Source organism: Artemia franciscana, chromosome 7 (assembly GCF_032884065.1).
Source record: "Artemia franciscana chromosome 7, ASM3288406v1, whole genome shotgun sequence".
Lineage (NCBI taxonomy): Eukaryota > Metazoa > Arthropoda > Branchiopoda > Anostraca > Artemiidae > Artemia > Artemia franciscana.
In genome coordinates, this window is record NC_088869.1 from 48,051,554 (window position 1) to 48,068,675 (window position 17,122).

The window sequence follows — 17,122 nt, forward strand, 5'->3', positions numbered from 1 at the left end:
CTTAAAGGTGTATGTGGCATTTCCCTAAAAGAAATCGGAAAAAAGCTATAGAACAAATTGTTGAGTTGTCAAACTGAGCAAGTTCTATTGTTAAGCTAGCTTGTTTGTTCAACTATTCTCATTTTATGTTCAAGTTAAATATAAGTTTCTATTGTTTCGTTTTCACAAGGGTTTTCCTGTGGAATTTATATTATGTAACATACCGGAGCCTTTAATCTCTCAAAATAAAAGTTTGGATATGTTTTGAGTAAGGGACCTCAGAAGCATTGATGGATCCAGGCAGGGAGGGGGGGGCAAGGGGTGTACGCCTCTCTCCTTGAAAAGGTGGTGGATTCGTGGTTTGGATAGGGACGAAAGTAATTTTTTTGTAATTGGTTTTTATGGCACTTGGTATTAACCAATTGACATATAGCGATCGCAAATTCTGTCGGTCGGCCTATATGTCTCTCCCTGTTTTGCTAGTTTAAGCACTTCCAGATAAGCTACGACAATGAAATGTGAAGGATGATTTATTTTGTGAGGAAGAATTAGTGACTAATAAAATGATAAAAACATGATAATGCCCCAAGTGCTGATAATTGTTTTAGTTTAAGTGAAATTTATGATATACTTTGGACTTTCTTATGATTCATATGAATCATAAGAAAGTCCAAAGTATATCATAAATTTGACGCATAAAATGTAGGGTTTTGTTGACATTACTATTTTCAAAAAAAGAGAAAAGATTTTCTCTTGAAATTTCACATGAAACTTCTGTCAAATTGCACCTTTTTGTATAGGTAGGACTTTTGATAGGAAATATATCTACTTCTAGAAATAAATTGGCTTTTGCAAAAAAAATGTTTTGTTTTGACTTAAAAGCTGCATGACGGTTGACAAAAAAAAAAGAATTATAATCTAGAAATCTAGGGCGATTTTACGCATTTGTGAAATAAAGAATAGTTAAAATAAAAACAGATTTTTCGACAGGGATATCCACAATCCTGCAGTAAAAAAAACCTTCGAAACAAACTATGTTTTGCGGAAAATCTTTTCCATAAAAGAATTCCGATGGAAAACCCTCGCCGCTTCACTGGAAATTCCCTTTGGGACCTTCCTCTCTGCGGACTATTCCCTCTGCCGAAAATCACTGAAGGAAATTTGTGACATTAATTTATTTCTTTTAAATCTTTTCTTTGTGTTTTGTGGTTGGGATTTGAGCTCCATTATTGGATTGAGAAACATAATATTTTAATTGATTTACTTTTTAATTTGAAATTAGGGATTTTTGCCAATCGTTCACGTGAGCTTTCGAAAGACTCCTAGATAAAGAAGAATATAAAAAATTGATGGTTCGGTTTCCTTTTTGATAATTAAACTAAATAGAAAATCATACTAAAATGCTAAATAAATATTTTGCAAAAATATGATCCAAATAAACGCAAGTATCTTCTATTCTATCTCTTACATTATCACTCTGTTTTTATGGCACTTGGTATTAACCAAATGACATAAAGCAATTGCAAATTCTGTCGGTCTGTCGATCTGTTTGTCGGTCCGGGTTTTGCTACTTTAGGCACTTCCAGGTAAGCTAGGACGATGAAATTTGGCAGGCGTATCAAGGACCGGACCAGATTAAATTAGAAATAGTCATTTTCCCGATTTGACCATCTTGGGGGAGTGGGGGGCCCGTTAATTCGGAAAAAAAGAAAAATAGAAGTATTTTTAACTTACGAACGGTTGATCCGATCTGAATGAAATTTGATGTTTGGAAGGATATCGTGTCTCAGAGCTGTTATTTTAAATCCTGACCAGATCTCCTGTCATTGGGGGGGGGGATTTGGGAGGGGGGAACCTAAAATCTTGGAAAACACTTAGAGTGGAGGGATCGGGATGAAACTTGGTGGGAAAAATAAACACAAGTCCTAGATACTTGATTGACATAACCGGAACTATTCGCTCTCTTTGAGATAGTTTGGGGGGGGGGGGTAATTCTGAACAATTAAAAAAAATAGGTATTTTTAACTTACGAACGGGTGATCGGATCTCGATGAAATTTGATATTTAGAAGGATATTGTGTCTCAGAGCTCTTATTTTAAATCCCGACCGGATCTGGTGACATTGGCGGGAGTTGGGAGAGGAAACCTAAAATCTTGGAAAACACTTAGAGTGGAGGGATCGGGATGAAACTTGGTGAGAAAAATAAGCACAAGTCCTAGATACATGATTGAAATAACCGGAACGGATCCGCTCTCTTTGGGATAGTTGGGAGGTGGGGGCTAATTCTGAAAAATTAGAAAAAATTAGGTATTTTTAACTTACCAACGGGTGGTCGGATTTCAATGAAATTTGATATTTCGAAGGATATTGTGTCTCAGAGATCTTATTTTAAATCCCGACTGGATCTGGTGACATTGGGGGGGGGGACCTAAAATCTTGGAAAACACTTAGAGTGGAGGGATCGGGATGAAACTTGGTGGGAAAAATAAGCACAAATCCTAGATACATGATTGACATAACCAGAACGGATCCGCTCTCTTTGGGGTAGTTGGGGGGAAGGGTTAATTCTGAAAAATTAGAAAACATGAGGTACTTTTAACTTACGAACGGGTGATCTGATCTCAATGAAATTTGATATTTAGAAGGATATCGTGTCTCAAAGCTCTTATTTTAAATCCCGACCGGATCTGGTGACATTGGGCGGAGTTTGGGGTGGAGGAACCTAAAATCATGAAAAACGCTTAGATCGGAGGGATTGGGATGAAGCTTGGTGGGAAAAATTAGCCGAAGTCTTGGATACGTGATTTATATAATATGAACGGGTGTATTCTATTTAGGGGGGGGGGAGTTAATTCTTAAAAATCAGAAAAAATGACGTATTTTTAACTTACGAAGGAGTGATCAGATTTCATGAAACTTCATATTTAGAAGGACCTCGTAACTCAAAGCTCTTACTTTAAATCTCAACCGGATCCAGCCTCATTGGGGGGGGGGCAGAAATCTTAGAAAATACTTAAAGCGGAGAGATCAGGATGAAACTGGATGGGAAGAATAAAAACCTGTCTAAGATACGTGACTGACATAACCGGACTGAATCTGCTCTCTTTGGTGGAGTTGGGAGGGGGGTAATTTTGAAAATTGAGGTATTTCTTACTTACGAAAGGGCGGCCAGGTCTTAATGAAATTTGATATTTAGAAGTATCATGTGATTTTAAGCTCTAATTTTAAATTCCGATCAGATCTTTTGACATTGGGGGGAGTTCGATGGGGAAATCTTGGAAAACACTTGGAGTGGAGGAATCGGGATGAAGCTTGGTGGATAGAATAAGCAAATGTCCTTGATACGTGATTGACGTAACCGTACTGGATTCGCTCTCGTTGGGGGAGTTGGGGGGAGGGTTTCAGTGATTTGGCGAGTTTGGTGCTTCTGTACGTGCTAGAACGATGGAAATTGGTAGGCGTGTCAGGGAGCTGCACAATTTGACTTGTTAAAGTCTTTTTTCCCAGATTCGTCCATCTGGGGGGCTAAAGGGAGAAGAAAAACTAGAAAAAATTTGGTATTTATAACTTACGAGTAGGTGATGGGGTCTTAATGAATTTTGATATTTAGAAGGACATCATGACTCAGAGCTCTTATTTTAAATCCTCACCGGGATTAAGCCTCTGGTTTTCCTTTTAAATCAATCTATTGATTCTTAGAATTTTTTTTTGAACTCATATCATATGAGCTCTTGGCTCTTAGCTCTTCTTGCCTCGTCACAAGTGCCAAATGACCTTTTAGCTCTTGTTCTCTCTATTTCTAGCATCCTCTCCACCTGGTTCCCCTTTCATTTACCACCTCTATTAGTAAATTTATTTTTTAACCTTTTACTTGGGTGTATCTCTTCGTTCTGGACAATGCTTTCATATTACCCTTGACAAATATAAGTCTAGTTTTTTCTTATCTTTTAAAGTTTCCAAAGTTTTTTTTACATCTGGTTTTATGTTCATAGCTGTCAACTACTTAATTCAGTCTCATAAATCACTCTTTATTTCAAAACAGAGTTTGCAGTCTTTAAATTGTGATAATGTGTACCATAGCTTCATATATCTCAATCCATTGGGAGAATTATTAGATCTGCAAAGAAAACATCTCGGTCATACAATTTACAAGGTATTTTCAATTTTATATTTTCAGTCACGGTTCTCATGGGAGTGAGGTCCATAGAGCCATTCACTTACGCACAAAGTTTCAGAGATACTGATGGATACTATACTTCTTTTCTTTGTGGGATTCAGAATGTTCCCATCAGGAAAAAAGGCTCTGTAAAAAACAGAAGTTAACGTAGGAAAAACCAGATTTTGACTCAGTGAAACTTACGTTTACAATATCCAGATCAAAATTAATGTTCCAGAAAGTATTACTAAACCTGGTTAATTGTCTAATTTTTGTAAAAATGATGTTTTGAAATAATAGGACTTTTAAGGGGTGTTTTATGCGTTCGCTTAACGAGATCTGTAATTACTTACAGGGTTTGGTAGCGTAATATATAATTTGTCAGATATTTTGTTAACAACTCTTTACAACACGTATTGTTCTGACATTATAATAGAAAATCTATTGCATAAATACAATTCAGGGTATATATTTGCACACCAGGGGGGGGGGGTTGTAAAGTCGTTTTTGTGGTTAATGAATCACTTAGTCTATGCTCGTTTTCAAAATAAAACTTCTTACCCTGACAGTGTACTCCCTTCTTCTGATAAGCCCATTTATTGCTTTAATAACATAGTTTTTTTTCTACAGTTTAATCCATTCTAGCACTGATTGTGTTAATTAGCCTCGAATTTATCCATTTTAAAATGAGTGACTGTGATGAATATTCGCAAAAAAAAAAATTCAAATGTGTTAAAAATCTGACTAATAACCCTACATGGAGAGTAGCTCTTGTATATGTAATACTTTTTATTCGATTCATTCTTCAGGGTAAATATTTTACCAATGATAAACTTTACTTTCCACTTTTTGCCGTATCTGATTTTTGTAAGAAGAAACCCGTATACTCCACAGACAGAAGTTAGATCGATGAAAAGTTTTGCTAAAATAATCTTTAAGTGGAACAGGAGGTTGAGGCGTACCACGGTGTAGCAACATCCACACTTTTCTCTTTTATATTGCACTTGATTACTCAATTTTGTCTTAAAAATCAGAACACATAGAATTAAAAAGGAAACAAAATTGCACAACATATGAAGAAGGCTGCAACTTTTGATTGTTTTGCTGTTCGTCTGATCCCTTGTAAAAAAAAGGAGTTTGAAATGTTTTAGATTTAAGCTACAGTTAAATTTAATTATTCCAGTTTATTTTTTTAGTGTTAAAATTTATTGGAGGGTTACAGGCACCCTTGCCCTCCTTCCCGCAAATTGTCTATGTGTCATATAAACATGCCTCTTGGGCTTACGAAGCCCACGCCAGAGCCTGGGAGATAGGGTTGCCAGTTGTGGCCTGGGAGCCTATAGAGTTACTCGGAAGAGTTGGTCATGTCAACTTTGGATGATGCCCATATTACTGATAATTTAAAATTCTAGTTTTTTTTTAAGAGTCAAAAGTGATTGGGGGCAATAGGCCCCTGTAGCTTGGGGACTATGGTTGTAAGTTGTGCTCCGGGGGTATATAAGCTTATTTTTGAAGGGGTGGTCATATATACTTTGGAAGCGTCTGATTTGATATTAAAAGTTTTCTTTTTAAATTTATTAAAGGGGAACTAGCCCCTAACATCCCTTCCCCCAAGTACATCTGATAAAAATTTTGAGATTTAGTTAATAATCGTCCACTTGTCATATAACAGTGCCTCTGGGGTTAACACTGGCCCCTAGAGCTTACGGGAAAGATCTGTAAATTTTGCCATAGGGGTAAATTAGTTTATTTTAGAAGGGGTGGTCGTATTAGTCTAGTATGGAGGAGGCTAGAGGGCAAGAGTTGCAAGTTATGACCTACGGGCATATAGTTATTTTTGATGGGGTGGTCATATCAACTTTCATAGATGCTCATTTGATGTGAATTTTCTAGTTGTATAAAAGTGATCAGAAAGCAACTAGCCCCCCTAACGGCTTTTCCTCCGAAATGTATCTGGGCAAAATTTTGAGATAGCCCTTTGTTAAATGAAATCGACGTCTGATATAACAATGCCTCTGGGGTTGACACAGTCCCCTAAGCTTTGGGAAAGGGTTATAAGTTGTGTCCTGGGGCATATAAGGCTATTGTGGATGGGGTTGTTTTATCAATGCAGGAGGAGGCTCATTTGATTGGAAATTCTAAGATTTATTTTTTTAGAGTTCAAATTTATTGGAGTTTTACAGGCCTGCTTGCCCCAGCTAGTCTATGTGTTTTATGACAATGACTCTTTGATTGATAGAGCCCCCGAGCTGAGGGGAGAGTTTTAAGTTATGCTCTTGTGATATGTAAGATTATTTTGGATGGGGTGGTCACATCAAATTTCAATAAGTCTGATTTGATATGGAAAATTCTAGATTTCTGTTTAAGACTCAAAAGTGATTAGAGGCCTACAGACCTCCGGAATTTGGGGGCAAGGGTCGTAAGTTTTGTCCTGAGGGAATATAAGGTTATTTTTGAAGGGGCATTTATATCAAGTTTGGAAGAGGATGACACTCCCCCCTCGCCCCCTAGATCCTAGGGGAAAGGGCTTAAATTATGTCCTGGGGGAATGTAAGGTTATTGTGGAATTCATTATTGTCAAAGAATGGGAAAATCTAAAATTGGTGACACATTTTAATTCTTTAGAAATGTATAATTCTATCTATTCTTTTTTTAAAAATAGTAATGTCTACAAGACCAACATTTTGTGTTTCAAATTCTTTTATACTATATTGGATTTTCTCTTGATTCATACAACTTCAATCCAAAGAAAAGAAAAACATATTGCGAAAAATATGATTCGGTAGATAGAATATTGATTATATGGTTAATGTAAAAGATAGAATATTATATATTTGAGATTATTTGGATGTTGCTTTTGCAAAATGTTCCTTTAGCATTCTAGTGTAATTTTCTAATTAGTTTGTTTATCAGAAAGGAAAGCTCACTATTAATTTACTACATTTATCCGAGTTTTCGAAAAAGAGTGTTTGGTATATCTCAGGAACTTCTAAGAGTATTAAGTAGAAACTTTCAGGTAATTGCGAAGATGTTGCTGGACAACATCAAAGCTAATATGTATATCAAGTATAAAAAAAGATACATTGACAAAATTTGCAATCTACCGAAAACTGGATATATCTTAAACATTTTGTCCTTTCATACGGCTCATAAATCCAAAATTGCCTGAGCTTTCAAGAACAGATATCAATATATAATAAACTATTTATCTACATTGCTTATTATTCTCAGTAATTTTTGCTTAATTTGATGATTTTAATTTTATTTTCATGTTATGACAAATACAAATATACGAATCGCAATAAAAATTGAGTGCATGGTTTATTTTGGTGTAAAGCTTAAATTGTTATTGAACTTTATTTATGCACTTTTTTTTATTTAATGTAGCTGTACTTTACTGTAAAAGTTTCTTTATTTGTAGAATTTTAAAAACTATTTTGCGAAGAACTAGATGGATGCTGCCTTGTCTCTGTAAATGTTGTAGCATTCATCCCCAGGTTTTTCTTTAATATCCTTTTTGTGAAACCAATTTCTCCCCTGTTAACTAACGCTAAACATGAGAGCAGATCAAAATTTTTCATGTGTTTGTTTGTTACAGCTTTTGTAATTTCTTCATATAAAAATGAACACAAAGGCTTGCTCATATGCCCTCCTTCTTTGTATAAAAGACACATGGACAATTCGAACAAACTACTTGATTACTTTTGTAATCAAGATTGATTACACTTGATTACATTGGAAGGATGCATCATAATATGCCTTATGTCTTTTCGTCTTTCTGTTAGTGTTACTCTCCATGTGTCTATACTGTATAACCAGCATGCGTAATTAAGTCACATTTGTTTGATGGGTGTTGGGTATGGTTGGCGGGGGGCTTATATTTGAGTCGGGAGTGGGGGTGCTGTAATTGTTTTTTCTGAAGATCAACCAACCCTTAGGAACGGCTCTGCTCCAAGCCAACCCCTTCCTTTTCCTAATGTGCAAATATTCAGTTAGGTCCCATACATTTTGCCATAATGCACTCCTGTTCCGACCTGTAAGTCTGTGGTGCTTTTTCCCGTGGCTTTATGTGATTGACTCGTCGTGTATTCTGTCACAGAGTGCATTTTGAGTTGTTTTCTTTATAAGAAAATCCTGACTTAAGGTTAGACCTGTGACCCAACTGTCAACAGGAAAGTAACCGGTAATAACATAAATATTTAGTTGGTTTTAGGCTACGTATTTAATATACTGCGCTCTGGGCGGCCCCCTTTCCATAATTCTTCGTTGTAGTTTTCATAATTTTGTTACTAGAGTAGGCCTATTGTATTTTCATTTTATTTCATTAGCATTTACCAAACCTCACTTCTCGAATGTGTATTATATAACAGATAAGTATCTTTCATGAAAATATAGCTATATTGTGGTTTTGCACCGAGCCGAAACTAATATTGTCTAGTATATAGACCACGAAAACTAGTTATTGTCTCATGTTTGCAAGACAAAATCTCGAGGGAACTTGAGGGTGGTGGCTTTCAGACAAATTTGCCTCATTAAGATTTGATTTAATGCATTATTTGGATTTTGGTTTATTTCAAGAAAACGAGCCTTGAGAAGCGGCCCATGGGCCAATGGGAACTATTTTCTAAGATTTCTAACGCCAAAGGGCATACTGTTATTATCATGAAAACGGAACATAAGAAGTGGGAATGTTGAATTTGTTAAGCTCTTAAAGTTTTGATGTAAGGTTTTAACTGAAGCTAAACTCTAAACGTTTGACAATTTGTCCGAATTCCTTAAGAACAATTCCTAAAACACAATGGCCATTTAATTGGAAAGCTTTGTTTCAAAATTCTAAAAACAATTTCAGTGTAAAGAGCGAGCAGGAAGCAACCCCTTTCGTATACATAATAATTTCTGTTCATTTTAAGTTTTGATGTTGCTCCTTACATTGAGTTGAAAACTTGCTATTTTAAAATTTAAATTCTGATCGTCTTAAAAAATACCGGGAAATCCGGCTCTCTCTCCATGAAAAATTCCGGTTCTTGTGTTATATATGCCACTCACTCAAGTCTACGATGTGTAAACCTCAAGAACGATCCGGTTTCTTCGATAGTTTTTCCGTCTTTTAAAAAAAAAGTTTGGGCTTTATATTTGCACATTTCGGGAGTGGGGAAGAAAGAACAGTGGGCGTGCATGCAAAATGTGTTACGTACACTAATTCTGCGTATTATGAAATAAGAAATTAACAGTCCAAAAACTTCCCCCCTCCCCTTGTGTGCAAATATATAGCGCAAATTATATATTTCCCGTATATTCTACACTTGCCTTCGTTTTGTATCACGCTAAACTGAAAGAAATTAACGAAGAAACCGGGATTTTCTTGAGTTTCAAGAAGCGCGAACTTGAGTGAGTGGCGTATAATACACAATTAACAAAATCCTTCCTCCTACGGAAAATAAAAAACAAAGCTCAAATAAAATTCTCAAATTTGGAACGTCTTATTTCACTTTGGGGACGTTTTCCAGGGGAGGGATATTTATCCGAGGAATATTTTCAGTGGGGTTATTTTCCGGGGGTGTATTTTCAACGGGGTGTATATTTCGGGGGTAGGGTATTTTGCGAAGGGGTTATTTTCAGCGGGGTGTATTTTCTGGGGGGAGCATTTTCCACAGGGGCATTTTCCTCGGGGGGAGGGGGAATATTTCTCGGGGGAAACACCTTGGGGGGATTAACACCTAGATTGTGGTATTCACCTCCCAACTGATAAAAACGGCTTAACAAATTTAATGAAATAGAAACTTGAATATGCACATTGGCAAAAAGCCAGTCTTCGGTTGCAGTAATAGCTACAAAATTATAGAGCAACCCACGGCCCATAGTAATTAAAAAAAAACAATCTATTTAAAGATGGTATTTCAAAATTGCTATTTGTAGCTCAGTGAGAAATAGTAACTATTATTACTATTGCTCGTAACTGAAAAAAGGTCATCTTAAAGACAAATTTAAATAGATTCTTAAAAAAAGCACTTGAAACCATTTGAAAATGGAGTCGGATGGATATGAAAATACACAAATGGAATTGTGGAAGCCCGATTCGTAAAAATTGCAATCCCCCCTTTTGAACAACAAGGAAACTCATTTATTGAATGGATGTTCGTTTAAGTTTCGTTTTAAGTTTCGCTGTTCCTTTTAAGTTTTAATGTTACTCCTTACTTTCAGTTGAAAAAAAACTTGTTTTATTTATTTAGTTACAATAATCAAACGAGTCAAACTCAAAATCAGCAGAAATTAACATGAATAGGGGCTCACAATTCCTATGCCCTCTCAAGGAAAGAACATAATTTGCAATTCACAGTTTCACTTTTATAAATTTAATTAATACAAAACTATTACGATTTTAAGAAATAAATATCAGTATGTGTATATTAAACTGATAAGTCATATTTATTTATATTTTTTGAAGCAATCAAATAAAAACCAAGTTTTTTTCCAACTGAAAGTACGGAGCAATATTAAAATTTAAAAGGAACAGAAATTATTACGTATATGAGGCGGGTATTATGCTGATGATTTAAGCATCCTTGATGAAAGTGTGAGCAAAATAAGTGAACTGTTAGGGGTTTTGCGAGTTTGCGAGTTTGTAAGATTTTGTTCGTTTTTAGTTTTAATGTTGCTTTTTTCTTTCGTTAAAAAAAAATATTTAATTTCTGATTATTGTTTAAATAATTCCAGGAAATCTGGACTCCAGATTTCCTTAACTTAATTATTCCAGATTAAGGAGCAGCACTAAACCTCTTTTAAATGACCAAAGACATTGGAGAGAAATTAGCCTCCACCCAAGCCCCCTTTTCCCTAAAGTCATCTGAACAAGATATTGGGATTCATTTGAGTTTTTATATATTGTACGGCAAACGCTCAACAAGTGAAGTTGGGTTAATCCTAAGTTGAAGTTGGGTTAATTGCGGTCAGGCTATTGCTTCTGAAGAGAGACACAAGATTTTTGGTGATTTCTGGAGACTAAGTAAGGATACGGAGAAAATATTTGACTTGAAAACAACTAAGACCGTTCCAACTAAGACTAAAACCAAGAAGAAAGCGGAGACGCACAGGAGTTGCACACTGCGATATAATTTTGTCGTTAAAACGAAAACAGTCCGGATTTGCAAGAACTTTTATTTGGCTACTCTCGATATTTCAGAGGGAAGAGTTTATTACGCACATTCAAATGTTGCTACAACAGGAGTGCCAAATCCAAAGGCAGTACAGGTACCTCAAAATGAAACTAGTAACGAGGACATTGAACTAGTGATAAAGCATATTGAATCTTTCCCTTGCGTTGAATCGCATTATACCCCAGCCAAGTCTACCAGAAGATTCTTGGAGGCAAATCTAAACTTTCGCAAAATGTATTAACTGTATCAGGAATACTGCAGAGAACTAGCAAGAAATGATGTTAGTGAGTTCAAGCATCGTGAGATCTTTAACTCTCAGTTTAATTTGTCATTTCATATTCCAAAAACAGACCGATGTGATGTATGCAAGGAAAACGTGTAAGTGAAGAAAACAGAACTGAAATGGATCAGGAAATAAAAGACAAGTATGAGGCTCACGGGATAAGTAAAATTGAGACCAAGATTGAACGTGACGTGGACAAGTCAAACCTATCTATTCCTCTACTTTGTTTTGATTGGAGAATTTTTTTCCTCTGCCCCGGGGTAATGTTTCTTTATTTTTCTATAAAAGGAAGATTACTACATTCAACCTCAGGGCAATTCTTTCATTCCAGAGAAGGACTGGAGAAGAAAAAATTAATGAAGTATATTGTTGCATTTGTTCTGAGTTGAGGCTTGACGTGGAGCAAACGAAATAGCTAGTGGACTAGTGGCCATACTGGGAAAAGTTCTTGATACTTACCCTGATATCTGTCAGTTAATTACTTAGTCGGACTCCTGTGTGTTGCAGAACCGAAACTCAATTATAAGCTTCGCCATCCAAGATGTTCTAAGAGAATTTCCACGCTTAGAAAAAGTGGTTATGAAGTATTGTGAACTAGGTCATTCGACTATACAGGAAGTTGATGCTGTACATAGCACTATTGAGCGGGGGCTAAAGCACCTTGATTTGTTTTCTCCACTACATCTATTGAGGAAGTTACTGAAAGTAAGAAAGATGCGTCCTTTTAATGTCTTGCGAATGACCAAGTCAAAGTTCTTTGACTTTCAGAAGGCAGTAAAGCTGTTCAAGTATTCGCTGGTACCGTGTTCAAACGTGAAACAACTTGAGTTCTGTCAGGATAACGCTAAGACAGTTTGGCTCAAAACTTTTTCTCTGGAGACTTGCAAAAGGCTACTATATCACAAGAACGTACTTCGGTTAAAAAGTTTCCCAACACTTCGGCTTTCCGTGTTGTTGAACATCTTGTTTCGCCCAAACTTTATCAATGCAGTTAGCCAAATACAGTTATCCAAACTGTATATCCTGAAGTTCATCCCCAACCAAGACCAGAAGTATTTTGAAACCAAGATTGAACAGTACTACAAGGCCAAGAAGGATTTGGAAGCCTCTCCGTCTGTGCAAAATTCATTCTGACGTTTTTTTAATTTTTATTATTTTTCAAATAGAATTGCTGCATCAGAACTCGTTTGTCGTATCTTCATGGTGAAAAGAATAGGCAGCCCTCGCCATTTTGTCGTATCTAAGTTTACTCAAATTTCGGCAAGGTCGGATTGTCGTATCTATATTTCATTCCAAGTTTTGACAATGAAATCTTCACCTTTTGCATCTCATATTCGGGAGACCTTCGTAGTTTGTTTTTTTTCGTGATGTATTTGCAAAGAAAATTGGTTGTACCGTGTAAGTTCCAGCAAAGGTGAAATTTTAGTCATTTTTCTCGGAATTTTGAAAACCGTAGTTACAAAAAAACCGCTCTCAGGGGACGAGCTGCTTTTTTTTACATCTAAATTTACATTGAAAATTAAGAAATAATATTAAATAGCTAGGACATCTTACTGATGGCCTTACAAAACATACAATTTTGTCCTGAATGCAATAGTATTTCAAAATATTTTTTAGAGATGTTTTTGATAAGTAAAACTGAAAAGAAAAACTCACAGCAATTATGTTCCATCACAAAAAAATCGCTAATTTGTACCACTAGGTATTTATGTGGCTACCCTACTACAGGTTCAATACTCCGTACCAGACGCTGTATCCGGCTTGGCCCAGAATCCGTTTAATTCTGATTGGCCGTAGTGTAGTAGGCTATATGAGAGCTATGATGGTTCTTTGTGCTTCACAGCCTCAATTTTAGGTGATATGTCTGCTGCAGCCTAATCTCTATTAGAATGAAATTTTTACTTCAAGAAGAAGTCAGGTTTATCAATCTTTTACTACTGTACTCTACATAAAAGGGCCCAGACCTAATTGCTTTTTCTATTTGGTGGGCTATTCCTTCTGATTTTTCGACATTTTGGACTGTGAGTTACCATAGTAGAACCATACTAGCCTAGCTCTCCTTTACTTTGTTGACAATTGCAAAGTAAGTTATTTGATCATTCCTTTCTAATCCTATCCTGACAAAAAGTCTTACTCTAACTTTCCTAAAATCCCAAATTGGCAGCAGCAGCAAACACACATGTGTGAATTTTCAAAAATTCTGCCTTTCTCAAACTAGTTGTAAGAGGCTTTTGAAAATCACTAACAGAACGGCCCACAAATCTTGCTAGTTTGAATATACTTCTCAAGTAAAAAAAAAAAAAAAAAAAAAAAAAAAAAAAAAAAAAAAAAAAAAAAAAAACTAGAAACCATTCAGAATAGGATACATATCTGTTATTGAAAATAAAGTCCCAACACAATTATTTTTTTTTCGACAAGAGGGCCGAAAATCCGACAATATCGGAAAAATCCGCAATAGTGAAAGCGCTGGTTCGGATAATCCTCTCAGTACTATCTAAATAAAACACTGAATTATATCTTCTTGCTTACTTTCCGTACTCTACATTTTTAAAGCAACTGTGGTTAATTTCGCCTATTTTTATTTTTGTTTCACTTTTAGTACTTCATTTTTGCTTGTCTTCTCGTTTAGATATATTTCAAGTTTTGTTTCGAGTCTTTTGTTGTGAAACGATCTTAGTGGTCTATAGTCAAACAATAAAAAACTACGTTTTTTTTGGTGAAAGGATGGTGGGATTGAATTCCCCTGCCCTGGCACGTACGCAGGAATGTGTTTCGCTGGTCCTTCAAATTCCTTGTTCTGTAAGATATATCAGAAAAATATGTAACACAAATTTGGAGATTTCGAGGGGGGGGGGGAGGCTGGACCCCACCCCCTGCGTACGTGCCAGCCCATTTCCCCTGCTCACCATTTTGGAATTGTGTTTCATCTGTTACTGATTACTATATTGCTGTATATTACTATATTACTTTTACTATAAAAATACTGATTTGCTGATTGCCGTACCAAAGCACGGTATTATAAGGCAAGCACGGTAGAAAAATGTGATTGTTTACTTCACATAAATTATTTACCTTTTTAGGCGCAGAATTCTCACCGTACTCTAGAAGAAGCACAACTTCAAAAAAGAAGGACAATGTCATTAGAAGTTGGAAATGGTAGTTGGATGTTATTTAAGAGAGAAGATGAGACTCAGCGACATCCAATGTGGTCCCAATGGCTGACAAAATAGGATACAAGGTAATAGCCATTAATTTGGAAAACAAATTTGCATTATTTCTTTGGTAACGGTTGAGGAATATTGGGTCTCTTGGATAGAAGCAGGGGTATGAAATTTTTGGAAACTTGATTGAATGCTGAAACTAAATTAAATATGGTTGTCTGGCAATTATCTATTTCTTTTTTAGCATATTATTTGCAGTTGTTAGCATCGTTCTGTGCTATTCTCTTTCTAAGGAGTCTTTTTCTTTTGGAGTTATACTAGGGATTAGGGAGAGGCTACCAATTTTCGTGTCACGGGTGTTTAACAAATATTTCTTACTTAGAATTTTGTACTTAGAACATTTTTCTTACTTAAAGACTGAGGACAAATTTGTACAATCTATTCTTGAGTTAAATCCTAATATCGGAAAAAGGGTGAAGTCGCCGTTTATCCTTGAGTTAACTGGCGCTATTTGATTTCCAGACCCTTCTCGCTAATGAATGCAAGTCTCAAAAGCCGCCCATTAAAACTAAAATGTAAAACAACTAGTATAATAGTTCTTTGGAATTTGCAATTACTAGCGTGATCGTTTATGTTAACTCGTTCTTTGTCTTTCAATCAGGAAAATTATATATATAATACAAGAAATTTCTTTTTCCTGATAGAAGTTTAAATGAGAATTATAAAAAGGGGAATTTAAAGGAGGCATAAGCTAAATTGGTATATTAGTGACAATTTTAAAATTTGATTACGTGTTTGTTCATCTATAGATAGTCGATCAGTTAGAGCAGAATAATGTAACTTTGCTTACGCTTCAAATTTTCAATTGTTTAAAATTTCTTCTTTAACTAAAAAGAAGATATAAGCAAATGCAAACGTTAAGATAAAATTTATTTTAGATATAATTCACAAGCTTGGATGAGCCGAATTTTTATTCAGAAGTAAAACCAAAACCAGAACAACATATAAAAGGCTTATAAACGCTTCCATATGTAAAACAGGCAAGGGAATGCAACGTCATTTAATAAAAACAATCAATAAAAAGTTTGAGAACACCTATTTAAATTTTAGGTCATATTATATGGGGCAAATAATTTCTTTCATGAAAAAGAAAAGACTGTAAACTTGAAAATGGGTCAGGGGTACAAGCGTAAAAAGGAGGAATCTTTTTTTGATAATTTTCTCCATGGCAAAAGGGACACTTCTTTTCGTATCTTGAAGTCAAGCAGCTTATCTTAAAGTCAAGCAGCATATCTTGAGGTGAAGAGGCTATTCTTTGAATAAAATTAATTTGATTGGCTTCCTTTGAAATTTGTTGGTGCCCAACTGGAGAAGCATATTCAAGATACAGATGGACAAAGGAGTATCTCTAGTGAATGAATATGTTTTATTCAAAATTAATAAGCAACTAGACTACAGAAAATAGTCCTTATGCACTTGATAACTCTCCCAACTCCTTAAGCCCCATATAGCTTATCATTTAATATAACTTCCATCCATTCTTTCCTCATATACCACACCCAAAAATTTCCTTCCTCTGTCGAATGAATTCCTTACAAACAAACATTTAATTATTCTACGAAATTCCTTCTTTTATTTTCTTACATTCGGTTCACTATTTAGTGCTTCTTCTTCAATCCTTTTATTTCCTGCCACAGAAGAAAGAAAATCAATGGCAATCAGTGTAAGATGTTTTAAGCTCGTTTCTTTTAGCAGTATGTTGTTTATTTTTCTACATTTGTTGTTTGTTTAACCGCCACTTTGCCTTCCTTACACAAATGACAATATAATTTCGTAGTTATATCGGAGGTGCCTCTCGACATACATCTAAATTTTCATGTTGAAAGACACCGGAGATGCTGTTCTTCACAAATTCCAAGCCTTATGTTTGTAAGAGTATCTGCATTGTGCTTGTCCTTTCTTTGCTGCATGTTGACTGTCAGCTTATCATACTGAAATTCTTGCTATAGATTAAACGATCCCATGGATTCAAGTCTATTTTGGATCTCTAGACGAGTAAGAGGAATGAAAGGTGGATTTACTGACACGGGCCTTAATTGAAGAAAATATCCAAAGAGAACAAAGTTGGAATTTCCCATTGGGAAACTATTAGATTTAATCACGTCCATTGCAAATGAATATACATCAGAATCAGAGACGAAACCTTGCTTATTTCATCTATAATGAATTTTTTTTTCGTCCAAGTTTTTCTCTTAATTATCAGCAATCGTTTGATGGATAACGATGCATACTTTGCAGTTCTCTGCTAGTCAACTGGCACACTTAAACACCGATGAATGGTAACACCCTTTATGCTATGAGCGGCAATCCAGTTGGGGCCATAACAAA

General features: G+C 35.5%; 1 protein-coding gene across 1 annotated transcript in view; it reads right to left on the minus strand.

The window, feature by feature from the left end:
• Positions 1-3,994: 3,994 nt before the first annotated feature.
• Positions 3,995-17,122, minus strand: part of LOC136029708 (macro domain-containing protein lp_3408-like) — a 31,680-nt gene continuing 18,552 nt past the window's right edge. Inside the window, exons 6-7 of the mRNA XM_065708212.1 lie at positions 14,333-14,370; positions 3,995-4,097 (exon numbers count right to left, since the gene is read on the minus strand). Coding sequence (XP_065564284.1) covers positions 3,995-4,097; positions 14,333-14,370 — 141 coding nt within the window. The remainder of the gene's footprint in view (positions 4,098-14,332; positions 14,371-17,122) is intronic.